General features: G+C 44.8%; 1 protein-coding gene across 2 annotated transcripts in view; it reads right to left on the bottom strand.

Annotated features, from left to right (window-relative positions):
* LOC129702392 (oligophrenin-1-like) overlaps positions 1-15,367 on the bottom strand; it is a 276,035-nt gene that overhangs the window by 96,443 nt on the left and 164,225 nt on the right. For both annotated transcript variants that reach the window (XM_055644172.1, XM_055644171.1), the window contains exons 12-15: positions 10,348-10,381; positions 10,168-10,230; positions 9,406-9,480; positions 3,727-3,811 (exon numbers count right to left, since the gene is read on the bottom strand). In XM_055644172.1, coding sequence (XP_055500147.1) covers positions 3,727-3,811; positions 9,406-9,480; positions 10,168-10,230; positions 10,348-10,381 — 257 coding nt within the window. The remainder of the gene's footprint in view (positions 1-3,726; positions 3,812-9,405; positions 9,481-10,167; positions 10,231-10,347; positions 10,382-15,367) is intronic.

Consider the following 15,367-nt stretch of genomic DNA (forward strand, 5'->3'; position numbering starts at 1 on the left):
TCCTGCATTTATACCCAACAGTTGAACCTTCTTAACCAACCTTCCATGAGGAACCTTGTCAAAGGCCTTACTAAAGTCCATATAGACAACATCCACTGCTTTACCCTCGTCAATTTCCCTAGTAACCTCTTAAAAAATGTCAAGAAGATTAGCCAAACATGACCTTCCAGGCACAATTCCATGCTGACTGTTCCTAATCAGTCTCTGTTTATCCAGATGCTTATATATATTATCTCTAAGTATCTTTTCCATTCATTTGCCCACCACTGAAGTCAAACTAACAGGCCTATAATTGCTAGGTTTACTCTTAGAACCCTTTTTAAACAATGGAACAACATGCGCAGTACGCCAATCCTCGGGGACTATTCCCATTTCTAATGACATTTGAAATATTTCTGTCATAGCCCCGGCTATTTCTACACTAACTTCCCTCAATGTCCTAGGGAATATCCTGTCAGGACCTGGAGACTTATCCACTTTTATATTTTTCAAAAGTGTCAGTACTTCTTTTACTTTGAAACTCATAGTATCCATAGCTGCTCTACTAGTTTCCCTTATAGAGTTACTATAGAACCCTTAATATAGTTGTAGAAACCCTTTGGATTTAATTTCACCTTACTTGCCAAAGCAACCTCATATCTTCTTTTAGCTTTTCTAATTTCTTTCTTAAGATTCTTTTTACATTCCTTATACTCCTCAAACACCACATTTACTTCATGCTGCCTATCATTATTGTAGATCTCCCTCTTTTTCTGAACAAGATGTCCAATTTCCCTTGAAAACCAGGGTCTTTCTAGTTGGGGCCATCTGACAGTGGTGGGGTTAGGTGGGGGGCGGGGGGGATGTCGAGGTTTTGGTTACTTACCTAAAAGTGAAGAATTCATTCTTCATACTATTGGGCTGTAAACTACCCAAGCAGAATATGAGGTGCTGTTCCTCCAGTTTGCATGTGGCCTTGCTCTGGCAATGGAGGAGGCCCAGCACAGAAAGATCAGTATGGGAATGGGAAGACGAGTTAAAATGGTTAGCAACCGGGAGATCTAGTAGGCCTTGGCGGACCGAGCACAAATGTGCGGTGAAATGGCCACGATGTACTTTGGCTTGCACTATTATGGTCTGGTTTCCCTTGAATAACTGATAATTTGCAACAAAAGCTTTTCCTGTACCTTGGTACACATGACAATAAACTAAACTGAACAAAACAGAATTTATTGTATATTTATTTGTTGTGTTGAGGTGTGTGTAATGTAGCAGTGTGAAAGAATGTTGTTCTGGTTCAATTGGCAATTACACACTCCTCACTCTTGACTCCTAGTTTCAGATAGTTTTGGAGTTATGTTGAGAGAATCCACATGGTAACGGATGCCATCGATCACCGTCGGTACTAGTTCTATGTTATCCCACTTTCTCATCCACACCCTACACTTGGGCCAATTCTACAAAGGCCAATTAACCTACAACCCACACATTCTAGGGATGTGGAAGGAAACCGAAGCACCCAGAGGAAATCTACACACACACACACACACATGGAAAACATGCAAACTCCACACAGGTAGCACCCAAGGTCAGGATCAAACACTGGGTCTCTAGTGCTAAGCGGCAGTGGCACAGTGGCGTAGCAGTCAAGTTGCTACCTTACAGAGCCAGAGACCTGGGGTGCTGTCTGTCCAGAGTTTCTACGTTCTCCCTGTGACCATGTGGATTTTCTCAGTGTGCTCCAGTTTTCTCCCACATCCCAAAGATGCGTGGCTTGGTTGGTAAATTGGCTTCTGTAAAAAATGTTCCTAATGTGTAAGATAGAACACGTGTATGGTCAGCACAGACTCGGTGGGCCGAAGGGCCTGTTCCCATGCTGTAACTAAACTAAACTAAGCCTAGTGGAGCTGGTCCTTATAGGCCATCACCCCCTCATCTTCACCATAGACGTCCAGTCACTCTACACCTCCATCCCCCACCACGATGGTCTCGCAGCCCTCCGGTTCTTCCTCGACCAGAGAAGCAACCTATACCCAGCCACTGACACTCTCCTCCGCCTAGCGGAGCTGGTCCTTACCCTCAATAACTTCACGTTCGACTCCTCCCATTTCCTCCAAATACAAGGCGTAGCTATGGGCACACGCATGGGCCCCAGCTACGCCTGCCTATTTGTCGGTTACGTCGAGCAATCCTTGTTCAATACATACCAGGGCCCCATCCCCGACCTCTACCTCCGCTACATCGACGACTGCCTTGGTGCCACCTCCTGCACCCACACACAACTGACTGACTTCATCCACTTCACCACGAACTTCCATCCGGCACTCAAATACACCTGGACCATTTCCGACACTTCCCTACCATTCCTTGACCTCACTATCTCTATTGCAGGTGATAGACTTCTGACCGACATCCACTATAAACCCACTGACTCCCATGGCTATCTGAACTACACTTCTTCCCACCCTGCTTCCTGTAAGGACTCCATCCCCTCCTCCCAATTCCTCCGTCTACGCCGCATCTGCTCCACGGATGAGGCGTTCCACACCAGGACATCTGAAATGTCCTCATTCTTCAGGGAACGGGGGTTCCCCTCCTCCACCATAGATGAGGCTCACACCAGGGTCTCTTTCATACCCCGACAACACTGCTCTCTCGCCCCATCCCCGCACTCGCAACAAGGGCAGAGTCCCCCTAGTCCTCACCTTTCACCCCACCAGCCGTCACATACAACAAGTAATCCTCCGTCAGTTTCGCCACCTCCAACGTGACCCCACCACTCGCCACATCTTCCCATCTCCCCCCATATCTGCCTTCCGCAAAGGCCGCTCCATCCGTAACTCCCTGGTCAATTCTTCCCTTCCCTCTTGTACCACCCCCTCCCCGGGCACTTTCCCTTGCAACCGCAAGAGATGCAACACTTGTCCCTTTACCTCCCCCCTCGACTCTGTTGAAGGACCCAAGCAGTCGTTCCAGGTGCGACAGAGGTTTACCTGCATCGCCTCCAACCTCATCTATTGCATCCGCTGCTCTAGATGTCAGCAGATCTATATCGGTGAGACCAAGCGGAGGTTGGGCGATCGTTTCGCCGAACACCTCCGCTCGGTCTGCAATAACAAAGCTGACCTCCCGGTGGCTCAGCACTTCAACTCCCCCTCCCACTCCGTCTCCGACCTCTCTGTCCTGGGTCTCCTCCATGGCCACAGCTAGCAACACCGGAAATTGGAGGAACAGCAGCTCATATTCCGTTTGGGGAGTCTGCATCCCGGGGGCATGAACATCGATTTCTCCCAATTTTGTTAGTCCTTGCTGTCTCCTCCCCTTCCTCAGTCCCCCTGCTGTCTCCTCCCATCCCCCAGCCTTCGGGCTCCTCCTCCTTTTTCCTTTCTTGTCCCCGCCCCCCCCCCCCCCCCCTCCCCCACCCCCGATCAGTCTGAAGAAGGGTTTCGGCCCGAAACGTTGCCTATTTCCTTCGCTCCAAAGATGCTGCTGCACCCGCTGAGTTTCTCCAGCTTTTTTGTGTACCTTAAACTAATCCTCTGCCAGATGCACCACTTTACCGCCTTAAGTTTATGATTTGAGCTAATCTGAAGTATTATCCTTGTCCCCATGTCTAATATATCTCAATAAAAAATGTAACTGGCAGGTCAGTTGCCAAAACCTGCAGATCACTCTTTCCCTCCACTGAAAATGAGAGGTGCAATGGACAACAGCAACGTACGCGTGATGCTACAAGTTGTTTCCTACCTGAGGTAGTGCTTCAGTGCGCTGGTGATTGTCTTTATGTCCCACTCGCTGTTCTGCAGGTCAACATCACCCGGATGGTTTAGATCTGAGGAAGCAGGAACTGTAATCACTGCACAGTTACAGCCAGTTAGCTCAGTAAACTAAACTCATAGGAACTTTGCTATATCACCAGCTTACATCGCCAGTTTGTAGAACAGAGGAAGGGGAAGTGGGAATGGAAAACGTCAGCGTGCCATATTTACACAAGGGATATCGGTTAGAATGGCCCGTTTAGAAACTACTTCTCAAATCTTGCGTTACCATCTGATCCACTAAAACTTTGCATGCTCAGGTTAACTTTCTGCCACCACATTTCCAATTGTGGTATTTGCTGAGAAGCTCATCACTCATTTCCGGTCTACTGTTCTGAAGGAGCCAAATATCCTCTAATTCAACAAAAATGCTTCAGTATCCGAGCATAAATGTCATGATGCAACCCGAAAAAGCCCTTGGTTAGGCTGCATTAGGTGTATTGCATGCAGTTTTGGCATCCCCCCATTACAGTGAGGATAAGGAGGCTTTTGGGGAGAGTGCAGAGGAGGTTTACTAGAATGCTGAAGGTGGACATAAGGTGCTGGAGCAGCTCAGCAGGTCAGGCAGCATCTCTGGAAAAAAGAACAAGCGACGTTTCGGGTTGGAATCCATCCTCAGACTGACTACAATGTTGCCTGGAGAAGAGGATAAGTGTTAGCTAAATGGAGAGGCTGGACAAGCCTGATCGAAGCACATAAAATAATGGGTGGTACATATAGGCTACACAGTCTAAACGTTTGTCCCCAGGGTGGAAATGTCAAAAAGTAGAGGGCATAGCTTTGTCATAGGAACAAAGTTTCAAGGAGATGAGAGGGGTAAAGGGGCTGTCCCACTGCGGCGACCTAATCCGAGAGTTCAGAGGTCTGTCTTCGGCCTTCAAGTTCGACGGCACTCGCCTGAAAAACCACGAGCTGGATCGACCGACCACACACACATACACACAAACACATTGCAAATGCGGGGGCCAGGGAAAGCAGGGGAGCACTGTCTGAAATTCACACCCGCGATGAACAGGAAGGTAAAAGATGGCTGGCACATAACGGTAAGTCCTTTAGAGAGCATGGAGAGGGCGGGGGAGAGAAGGGGAGAGAGGGGGAGAGGGGGGGAGGGAGGGGGAGAGAGGGGGGGAAGAGGGGGAGAAGGGGGGGAGAAGGGGGCGAGAAGGAGTGGAGACACGCCAGACAACATTTAATAAAGTTTAGCGGGCATTTAACATTACCGGTCAGTTTACTTACCTTTTTTTCTCAACGAGCTTTACTTTCGACTCCCCCCCGATTACCTTTGACTACCCTCGGTTACCTACGAATAACATGCCGACCTACTACGACCTACCTCAACTAAACCTACGAGTAAAAAAATAGTTTTTTTCCATGACGGGCATTTTTACTCACGGGCACCTAGCTGAGGCCTCGAGTACGCGGGGACTATTCTCGAGCATGAAGGTGAGTTACAAAGACCTCCTAGGACCTCGTGTTGACCATGCTGCCAGTTTGAGTCAAGGGCAAGCTCTTCTAAACTCGTGGATTAGCTCGCTGCAGTGGGACAGCCCCTTAAGGTTATTTTATTTATTTTACACAGGGAGTGGTGGGTGTCTGGACTGTACTGCCAGGGGTGGCGGTGGAAACAGTTATGTGTTTAAGAGGCTTTTAGATAGGTACATGGATATGCAGGGAATGGAGGAATATGGATCTGCGGAAGCAGAAGAGATGAGTTTATTCTGGCATCATGTTCAGCACAGATATTGTTCCTTTGCTATCCGGCTCCATGTTTTAAACAGCAAGTGGGGGAGAGATAGAAGTAGTGTCTTAGTTGGAGAATCACACTGGATGAAAGCAGATTTCAGCCACCACAACCATGCCAACCATCAAGGGTTCACCCGTACCAACCTTATTCTCCATCCTTCCACCTCCTCTCACCCTCACCACTTATTTTCTTGCCATCCATCTACATGAGCGGTACTTTACAGTTGCCAACCAGAACGTTGGATGAAATCAGAGTACTTTGTGGAAATCCAGTCACAGATAGATCATCCAACTCCATGGACAGCCAGAGATCAGGATTGTACTTAAGTCTCCAGAGTTGTAAGGCTGCCCTGCTACTGCTCCATTCTGTCTTAATTTCTTATGTTAACCCATTTGGCTTTACCAAGTTACCCCTTAACCTGTTGAAATATTTTATAATGTCCAGCATGGGTACAAGAAACTAATCCACCCTGTCCTTGACTATCCTGACAATCTATGGGACTTGCACAGGTTTAAACAGCTTCTGCATAAAATAAAGTGCTGGAGTAACTCAGCGGGTCAGGCAGCATCTCTAGAGAAAGGAATAGGTGCCGTTTCGGGTCGAGACCCTTCTTCAGTCTGAATTCCCTCTAATTTCCCTCTCCCCTGATTCTCAGTCTGAAGAAGGGTCTCAACCTCCTTCGACTATGTAGAAGATCTCCTTTGACTATATGGAAGACCAGCTTCGACTAGCTACAACTAGCTACGACTAACTTCGGGAAAATTGGACACCGAATAGTGGAAAGTGAAGATGACCTCCTTCGACCTCCCTTCGACTATGATGAAGACTATCTATGACTACCTTCGACTACCCTCGATTACCTACGACGAACATGCCGACCTACTACAACCTACTACATCGACTAAACCTACGAGTAAAAAAATATCGTTTTTTTCCATGGCGACCTTTCTTTACTCGTGAGCATATTTTAACATATTGAAAAATACGCCGCAACCTAGCTGAGGCCTCGACTACGCGGAGACCACTCTCGAGCATGAAGGAGAGTTACGAAGACCTCCTACGACCTCGTCGTGTCGACCATGCTGCGAGTATGAGTTTAGGGCAAACTCGCCAGAACTCACGGATTAGGTCGCCCAAGTGGGACAGCCCCTTAACTACTAGTATTATAAGGTAGTAATAAATAGAGATAACTAATTTAAGCTTGAGAGCAAAGCTAGTACATCAGCAGTTAAGCGAGAATTGTGATAACATTATCTCAATAAAACTATCGTTATTTTAGCTTTATTTAACGGCAAATGGCTGTCACGTAACAAAAGGAAGCAGTCTGATAACTAAAATGGCATTCACATACAATAGGCAATATATATATATTACAGTATATATATATATACAGTATATATCACATCCTCTGATTTGTACTTACAACCACGCAAGGAGAATTCATACAAATGTTGCTGTATGATTGTCGCTTGGCAATTGACTATGTTTATTATCTAATCCTTTTCTCTCTACAGACACTGCCAATGTGTTGGGCACTTCACTCATTTGGTTCGGTTTGGTGAGTTCATAGCTTTTACAAGTCCATTCATTCCTCTGTGTGTGAGTCTCTCTCTCTTCCCCCCCCCCCCCCCCCCCCCCCCCCCCCCCCCCCCCCCCCACCCACTTCCACCACTACTCCTCATTAATCTATTAATCAGACTATAAGCATTTGAATCACTTTCGCAGACCAGGCCTCACTGTCAGATCTTCTAACCCACCATTCTACCTCCAGGTCCCTCAGGTCGGCCGACTTGAGGCTACTGACTATCCCTGCAGCCTAGGTTTAAGCTAGGACCGTGCTTTTGCGGTTGCAGCACGTAGACAGTGGAACAGCATTCCGCTCCTCATCAGAACTGCCCCCTCCATCGACTCCTTTAAGTTGAGGCTCAAAACCTATTTCTACTCCCTAGTGTTTTTGAGCCCCTCTGATGGGGTGCTGTAAACAGTTTATGTATGTATTGTTGGGTCTGTCTACCATTGTATGTATCAAATTAGTACCTGCACTGATGTAAAGCACTTTGGTCAACGTGAGTTGTTTTTAAATGTGCTATACAAATACATTTATTATTATTATTATTATTATTATTACTATCCATCTCTGCTCCATTTTCCCTGCAACCTCATTTAATTTTCTCTCTTTGAGTTCAGATAAAGGGTCTTTGACAAATTAACCTTATTCCCTTTTACTCCGATGCTGCCTGACCTGCTGAGAATTTGCAGTGTTTTTCTGATCATCCTCTGCAATTTAATCTTCATTTTCAAAAAACAGGCAGTTAAATGAATAAAACCAAAGTTATGCTTTGCCACGTTGAGCATAAAAGCCAGGAAGGCATGTTTCAGCTTCGCAATAGGAGCATTGTATGCGGTTCTGGCCAGCCCATTATAGGAAGGATATGGAGGCTTTGCGGAGGGTTCAAAGGATGTTTCCCAGAATGCTGCCTGGATTAGGATTAGCTTCAAGGAGAAGTTTGACAAATTTGGGAATATTTTCTCTGAAACATCAGAGGTTAAGGGGAGACTATAAAATTATAAGAGGCAGAGACAGGATAGACAGTCAGAAAACGTTTTCCCCCAGGGTGGAAATGTCAAAGTCTAGAGGTTTATGGTGAGAGGAACAAAGCTTAAAGGAGATGTGTGGGACAAGCTTGAGGCTGGTGGGTGCCTAGAACAGGCTGCATGGGGTATTGATGGGGGCAGATAGAACAGGGGGTAGTGATGGGGGCAGATACAACAGTGGCATTTAAGAGGCTTTTAGATAGGTACATAGAGATACTGGGAATGGAGGGGTACAAGTGCTGTGCAGGCAGAGAACATTAATTTAATCTGGCATTATGTTAGAATGGACATTGTGGGCAGAAGGGCCTGTTTCTGTGCTGTACTGTTTATGCTCTATGTTCTAATAACTGAACAAACCTACTTAATGCTAGTTTGAGACACTGGAGACTCACAATGACCTTTCTGTTCCCGTTCAATGGAAGTGGGGCTCTGTGGGAAAGTTTACATTTACTGGTTAGCCCTACACTTGAGCATTTCAGAAGGTAGTTGAGAGTCAACTGTATTAATTCAGATCTGCCATCAAACATAGGCCCAGGCCCAAACGATGATGGCAGATCTCCTGAAAAGCATTAAGACCAGTGGGGCTTTTATGGCAAACTTAGATTTCTGATAATTACATTTGCTTTTTAATCCAAACTTATTTCCTAGTATTGTTTGCCAAATCAATGGTGGGATTTGAACTCTAATCTGTACATTGAGCCATGTAGGGCGGCACGGTGGCTCAGCGGTAGAGTTGCTGTCTGTACGGAGTTTGTACGTTCTCCCCGTGACTGTGTCGGTTTTCTCCGGGTGCTCCGGTTTCCTCCAACACGCCAAAGTCGTACAGTTTTGTAGGTTAATTGGCTTTGGTAAAAATTGGAAATTGTCCCTTGTGTGTAGGATAGTGCTAGTGTACGGTGTCGCTGGTCATCACAGATTTGATGGGCCAAAGGGCCTGTTTCCGCGCTGTATCTCTCAGTTCAACTGCACTAAAAATGGCCAATCCAGTGATATAATCTCTATAATACCATGTACCAAACGACCTATACAGGCCGTATCTGATATGCATGCCCCTCAGAGGAAGTGAAATATTAAAGCGAGTGGTAAAAAAAGATAAAGTTATGGAGTAATTCAACAGGGCAGGCAACATCTCTGAAGAATATGGATAGGTGGCGTTTAGAGTCGGGATCCTTCTTCAGACTCTGTGATTTAATATTTTATTGTTCCTTGGGCTGCTCTATGTTCAGCAGAGGAAAGCAGCAGTAATTTTTTCAAAAGCAGTGTTCTCACCAAAATACTGAGTTAGTAGTTTCTGTACTTGAAAGCTGCTGCCAACGGTTCTGTAAACACCCTCGCTAGTAATCCCTGCAAAGATAAATAAATCAAAATTTGCAATTTTATTCAAGTGGGATTTAACATTGATCTCTGCTTTTATTTCTTAGAGAGGTTTTCATTGAGATAAATGAAAAGGAAGCTTGTTCTGATAACCCAAACCACTCTGCCTCTTTCCATCTGGGCCTGTGGTGGTACAGGCAGTGTAAGACAATATGGAGGTCAAACAAGCCCATCGTATGCCTTGAAAGGTCTGAATGACAATAAAGGAATCTAATCTAATCTAATCTAGAAACACAAAGTGCTGGAGGAAACCTGCGGGTCAGGCAGCATCCGTGAAGGGAACTAAGCCATGGACTTCTACTATTCCACTCTACCAGATCTAGGCTTTCAACCAGGGATTCTTCTCCTTCCCGATATCCACCCAGGAACACAAGCTTTCCCAACTGGCTGCTCCAGTACATGCTTCCTGGGAAATGGCTTGGAAGGAGGCAGGGAAGACTGAATTAGCAGTGTGTTGCTGGATCTCACCCATCCACGGTGCTGGGGACAGGGGGAGGAATCCATTGCTGGAGGGAGGTCTTGGGTTAGGGTACAGTGCACGTCTCTTGCCATGTGCTACACCAGAGAGACTGTGCAAATATGTCCTTGGGTCTTCTCTAATACAACGCTGATTTGAGAAGTTAAGGCTTCATTGATAATGGGAAGATAATGTCTCACCTTGGGACTCCACTGCATTGATGCATCTCCTCATAAACCTCAAGCCAAGCTCAGTCAATTGCACTGAAAGAAAAACATGAAGCCAGTTATGATTCACTGACTGATTCTGCATTGAGTCACTAATAGGCAACTTCAAAACACTCAAGTGTAAAAGTATAAAAGAGAACATTAAACACATACTTTCCTCTGGTTTCGCATTTGGAGTGATATAGATCTGGAATTCAAAGCAGAGAAAAGACCATCGGTTAATTGGGGACTTGTGTAAGATTGACCCTCAGTTCAAGACCTCTCCCAATGAAGTTTCCTCTCAGGAGATGAAGCTGTAAACATCCATGATAGAAGTTTGCCATCCCGGGAATTAACGTTGTAAACCTACGCTGCACTCCCTCAATAGCAAGAATGTCCTTCCTCAAATTTGGAGACCAAAACTGCACACAATACTCCAGGTGTGGTCTCACTAGGGCTCTGTACAACTAGGGCATGTACTGCATGAACCTTCCTGAAGTCAATCATTGGCTCCCTTGTCTTGCTGCCATTGGGGGAAAGGCAATTGTCATGAACCATGTTACAAAGTTCTCCATCCCCTTCCTGAACTCCGTCTCGCCATTGTTTTTCATTCAGCCCACCATAGTGGTATCGTCTGCAAACTTGCAGATGGAATTAGTTGAATTTAGCCGTACAGTCGCGAGCGCAAAAAGAATATAGTAGGGGGCTGAGAACACATCGTTGCAGCACCAGTGTTGAGCAGTGTTGTGGAGGTGGTGTTCTCACATTGACCTCTGTGGGTCAAAAAGTTGAGGATCTAGTGGCAGAGGGGTTGGGAGGGGGAGCTGATTTCTAGGACCTGGAGCTTGGAGAAGAGGATGGATGGGATTATAATGTTGAAGGCAGAGCCAAAGTTGATAAATAGGAGACCATTCCAGTCAACCAGAGCAACCCAGTTTGTCCAGTATTAGATGAGATATTGGCAGGAGGGGAATGGATGTTTCCCACAACACAATTCTCTCCACTAGTCTTCTGATAGTGAACCAGGGCCCTTCTACATAATATCCTTCACAGAGCCCCATACCAACTTGAACCAAGCCACAACCCCTAGGGTGACCAGAATTGTACAGGTATTTGCATTACTGCAGAAAAACCACCACCATCAATCTGACAGCAAAATCACAGTGGTAAACTGGGTGAATTTTTACTAAAGCATACAACAAAAAGCAAACTTTACAATGAGCTAACTTCTCATCCAATTGCTCCTTACTGAAGAATATGAAAAATTAGCCGAAGTTGACGGGGCAATTATTGCCATTGCTGATTTCACTTGGCGAAACCAGTAATCTCACTCTGGAGACCAGAAGTCTAATGAGAATCTGCCATCGACATGGGTTAACTAAGGACAAACTGCGCACGACAAGGTTGTCCAGTAGTTCAACTTGGAAGAGGGAGAGAGGGAAGAGCTTTGGACAAATCCTTGCAATTAAATAGTCTGTCGGCTGAATAGAGTGGTTTTCCATTCTCACAAAAAAAACCTCCCCAAAGAGTGCAGGAAAATTGTTTGTGGAGCATTACCAACTCTTCCATTAGCATCTGTGTTCAAGAGCCACAAAGCTTCTCAGGCACCATTTTGCAGAAGGGCTTCTTCTGTGTACTCCAGTGTGATTACACAAGATAGAATTTTTCGAGAGGGAGAAAAAAAATGTACCAAGTGCCAATCGCCAACATTCCACATTAGACACATTCTGGAAATGAATCATCATGCTGTAACCAACACACTCGCATGCTTTCTCCTCAATATTTATTTGAGTTAAATCCAGATGCAATGTAGTTCCAGTGCAGCCGCACAGCTTGCCAGGATGGTGTTACGAGATCCACTTTAGGATTTTTGATGAGGTGCTAATATTGGATAATGAACAGGCATTTTTGTTAAATGGGTTTGGCTTGTTCCGGTACATTACTGGATTGATTATAGCACCAGCCCTGGATACGTATTTTTGCTCGCTCAGCTTGGATTTTGATTTTGGGGATGTGGGCGGAGTGGGAGGAGGAAGCTACATAGATGCTGGTTACAATTCCCTCTCTTATCATTATCACTTTCTATTTATTCCATCTATCCCATCAATGGTGATGTCTGATCTCTCCTGTTGGTATTGAGCTACACTTTCTTCCACTCTGTCTTCCAAATCCCAACTTCAAAACACGAATCACTGAACAACCTAGGTTCACGAGATTGATCCCTGGGATGGCGGGACTGTCATATGAGGAAAGATTGAAAAGACTAGGCTTGTATTCACTGGAGTTTAGAAGGATGAGGGGCGTTCTTATGGAAACATATAACATTATAAAAGGACTGGACAAGCTAGATGCAGGAAAAATGTTCCTAATGTTGGGCAAGTTCAGAACCAGGGGCCACAGTCCTAGAATAAAGGGGAGGTAATTTAAGACTGAGGTGAGAAAAAAAAAAACGTTTTCACTCAGAGAATTGTGAATTTGTGGAATTCCCTGCCACAGAGGGCAGTGGAGGCCAAATCACTGAATGGATTTAAGAGAGAGTTAGATAGAGCTCTAGGGGCTAGTGGAATCAAGGGATATGGGGAGAAGGCAGGCACGGGTTATTGATAGGGGACGATCAGCCATGATCGCATTGATCGCAATCAGCCATGATCGTAATCGCGGTGCTGGCTCGAAGGGCCGAATGGCCTCCTCCTGCACCTATTTTCTATGTTTCTATGTTAACCTCCAACTCCAATTAAATCCAGCTGCGCCTTGCCAACTTGACTCCAAGTATCTACTTGGTTTGTCTCATCTTCATTCAACCTCAGTCTATCACTTTTGAGCTAACAATAATATAGAGATCCATGCCTGGAAAACAAGGGCTTGTATTCACTGGAATCTAGAAGGATGAGAGAGAATCTTATGGAAATATAAAATTCTTAAAGGTCTGGACAGGCTAGATGCAGGAAAAATGGTTCCGATGTTGGAGGAGTCCAGAACCACAGTTTTAGAATAAGGGGTAGGCCATTTAGGACTGAGATGAAAAAATACTTTCACCCAGAGAATCGTGAATCTGTGGAATTTTCTGCCACAGAAGGCAGTGGAGGTCAATTCACTAGGTGTTTTCAAGAGAGTTAGATTTAGCTGTTACGGCTAAAGGAATCAAGGGATTTGGGGAAAAAGCAGGAACGGGGTACTGATTTCAGATGATCAACCATGATCATATTGAATGGCGGGTTTGGCTCGAAGGGCCAAATGGCCTACCCCTGCTATTTTTCTATATTTCTATGCATATCCACATTCATAATTCAAAATCATTCACATTTCCTGGGACCATATAGAAATGAATAACAGAGATCCAGCCAATTTTGCCAACTATCCCATATTTCCCAAATGTATTTTTGCACTAATGTCTTGGTTATTTTTGCAGTATTATTCTTTTCACTATCTTGTAGATTTTGTGTTTTTGTGCATTGTCCAAATCCCTGTCCCTGTGATGTTGCTGCAAGCGAGATTTTCATCGTACATGTTTCTCACTGTGACAATAAACTTGACTGGGTGTTATATCCCATATCTCCTCCGAGCCTTCCTCATGTGAATCAATAAACAGTATTGCATTGTAGAAGCAAGGAACAACAGATGCCGATTTACAAAGGAAATACAGCAAAATACACCAGCAGTTTGTGTCTTTCCAACATCATTCTCTTCTCCTTCCCACGTCTCCCAGCCTTCCCGTAAATCTATCTGTGCTCTCTGCTTCATCTGGTTACCTGTGGGAGTGAGTTCTGCCTTGTCGCTAGTATTTGGGTAGAGTTTGTTGATCCTCTGAATTACCCATGAGATTTCTGGGCGACCATTTTAGAACAATAGCCTCTAGTAATGCTCTTCTTCACACATGGAAACATTCTCCCTGCATTCTCTCCTGTCCACACATTTTATAATTGTGACAAGTACTATCGGACCACCCCTAATACTTCTGTTTCCAAGAAAAAAAGATGCACAATCTCACATTTATGGCATAGTCTTTGCAAATCATCTCTGCACTCTGGTGCCATATTTCATTATCTATAATATGTCAGGCAGGAATATGTGTAGTATTTAAAGTGTGGTAGAACATAGTGAAGTACAGCTGTTGTACAACTTACCTTCTTCTCACTCCTATCCCTCTAGATATCAAATCTCATACTTGGTTTTCCCTTTTTTTGAATATATGAAGCGGGTCTTTCTTTCATCGCATTCACCAGAAGGGAACCCATAGCTACTTTTAGTTATTGGCACATTTACACTCAGAGTTCCCTTTGCTCCTTCATCCCTCTAAAGGCGAACACCTTCAAAGTAAACCCCTTTGTTGTCCTTTCTTTCAAATAATAATGTCACCTTGCACTGTCCAGTGTTGAACCTCATTGACAATTATTTGCCCATTGTGCAAGTTTAATGATTTTTTTTTTAAAAGCAATTGCTGGGAATCTGAAGTAAAACAGAAATAGCTGGGAATGCTCAGTGGAATCTACAGAGAATGAAACAGGGTTAACAATTCCGATCAAAGACATCAGATCTCTTGCTAGGAGAATGATAATTTGAAAGGCAATTTGATTGAGATGGACAAGATTCATGACTGATTCATAAAAGGTAGATAAAGGGAAGCTGTTCCCATCGACAATGGCGAAGATTTCCATGTTACAAACAAATTAAGGAAGAAAGTTTTTGTGCAGTGATCTCAAAGCACAGCCTTAAAATCTGGTGATTGCAGATACATTGTGGGTTTAAACAACAAGAAGTTACATTTTTTAAGTCAGGCTGCGGAGAAAGTAAAAATGACTGTATTCCTCCAGAAAGAGTCAGCACAGGACTGACAGGCCGAATGGTCTGATTCTGTGCTTTCATAGAGTCCTAGTGTTATACAGCATGGACATATGCTCATCGGCACAACTTGCACACACTGACCAATATGTCCCATCTACACTAGTTCCACCAGCATACGTTTGGCCCATATCCCTCTAAACCCATCCTATTCATGTACTTGTCTAAATGTTTCTTAAACACTGTGATAATACCTGCCTCAACTACCTCCTCCAGCAGCTCGTTCCATACACCCAACACCCTTTGTGTAAAAATGTTATCCCTCAGATTCCTATTAAATCTTTCCTTCCCTCACCTTAAACCCATGTCCTCTGGTTCTTAATTCCTCTTCTCTGGGCAAGTTTCCCGAGCTATT

The sequence above is a fragment of the Leucoraja erinacea genome, chromosome 12, assembly GCF_028641065.1.
Source record: "Leucoraja erinacea ecotype New England chromosome 12, Leri_hhj_1, whole genome shotgun sequence".
In the NCBI taxonomy this organism is placed as follows: Eukaryota; Metazoa; Chordata; class Chondrichthyes; order Rajiformes; family Rajidae; genus Leucoraja; species Leucoraja erinaceus.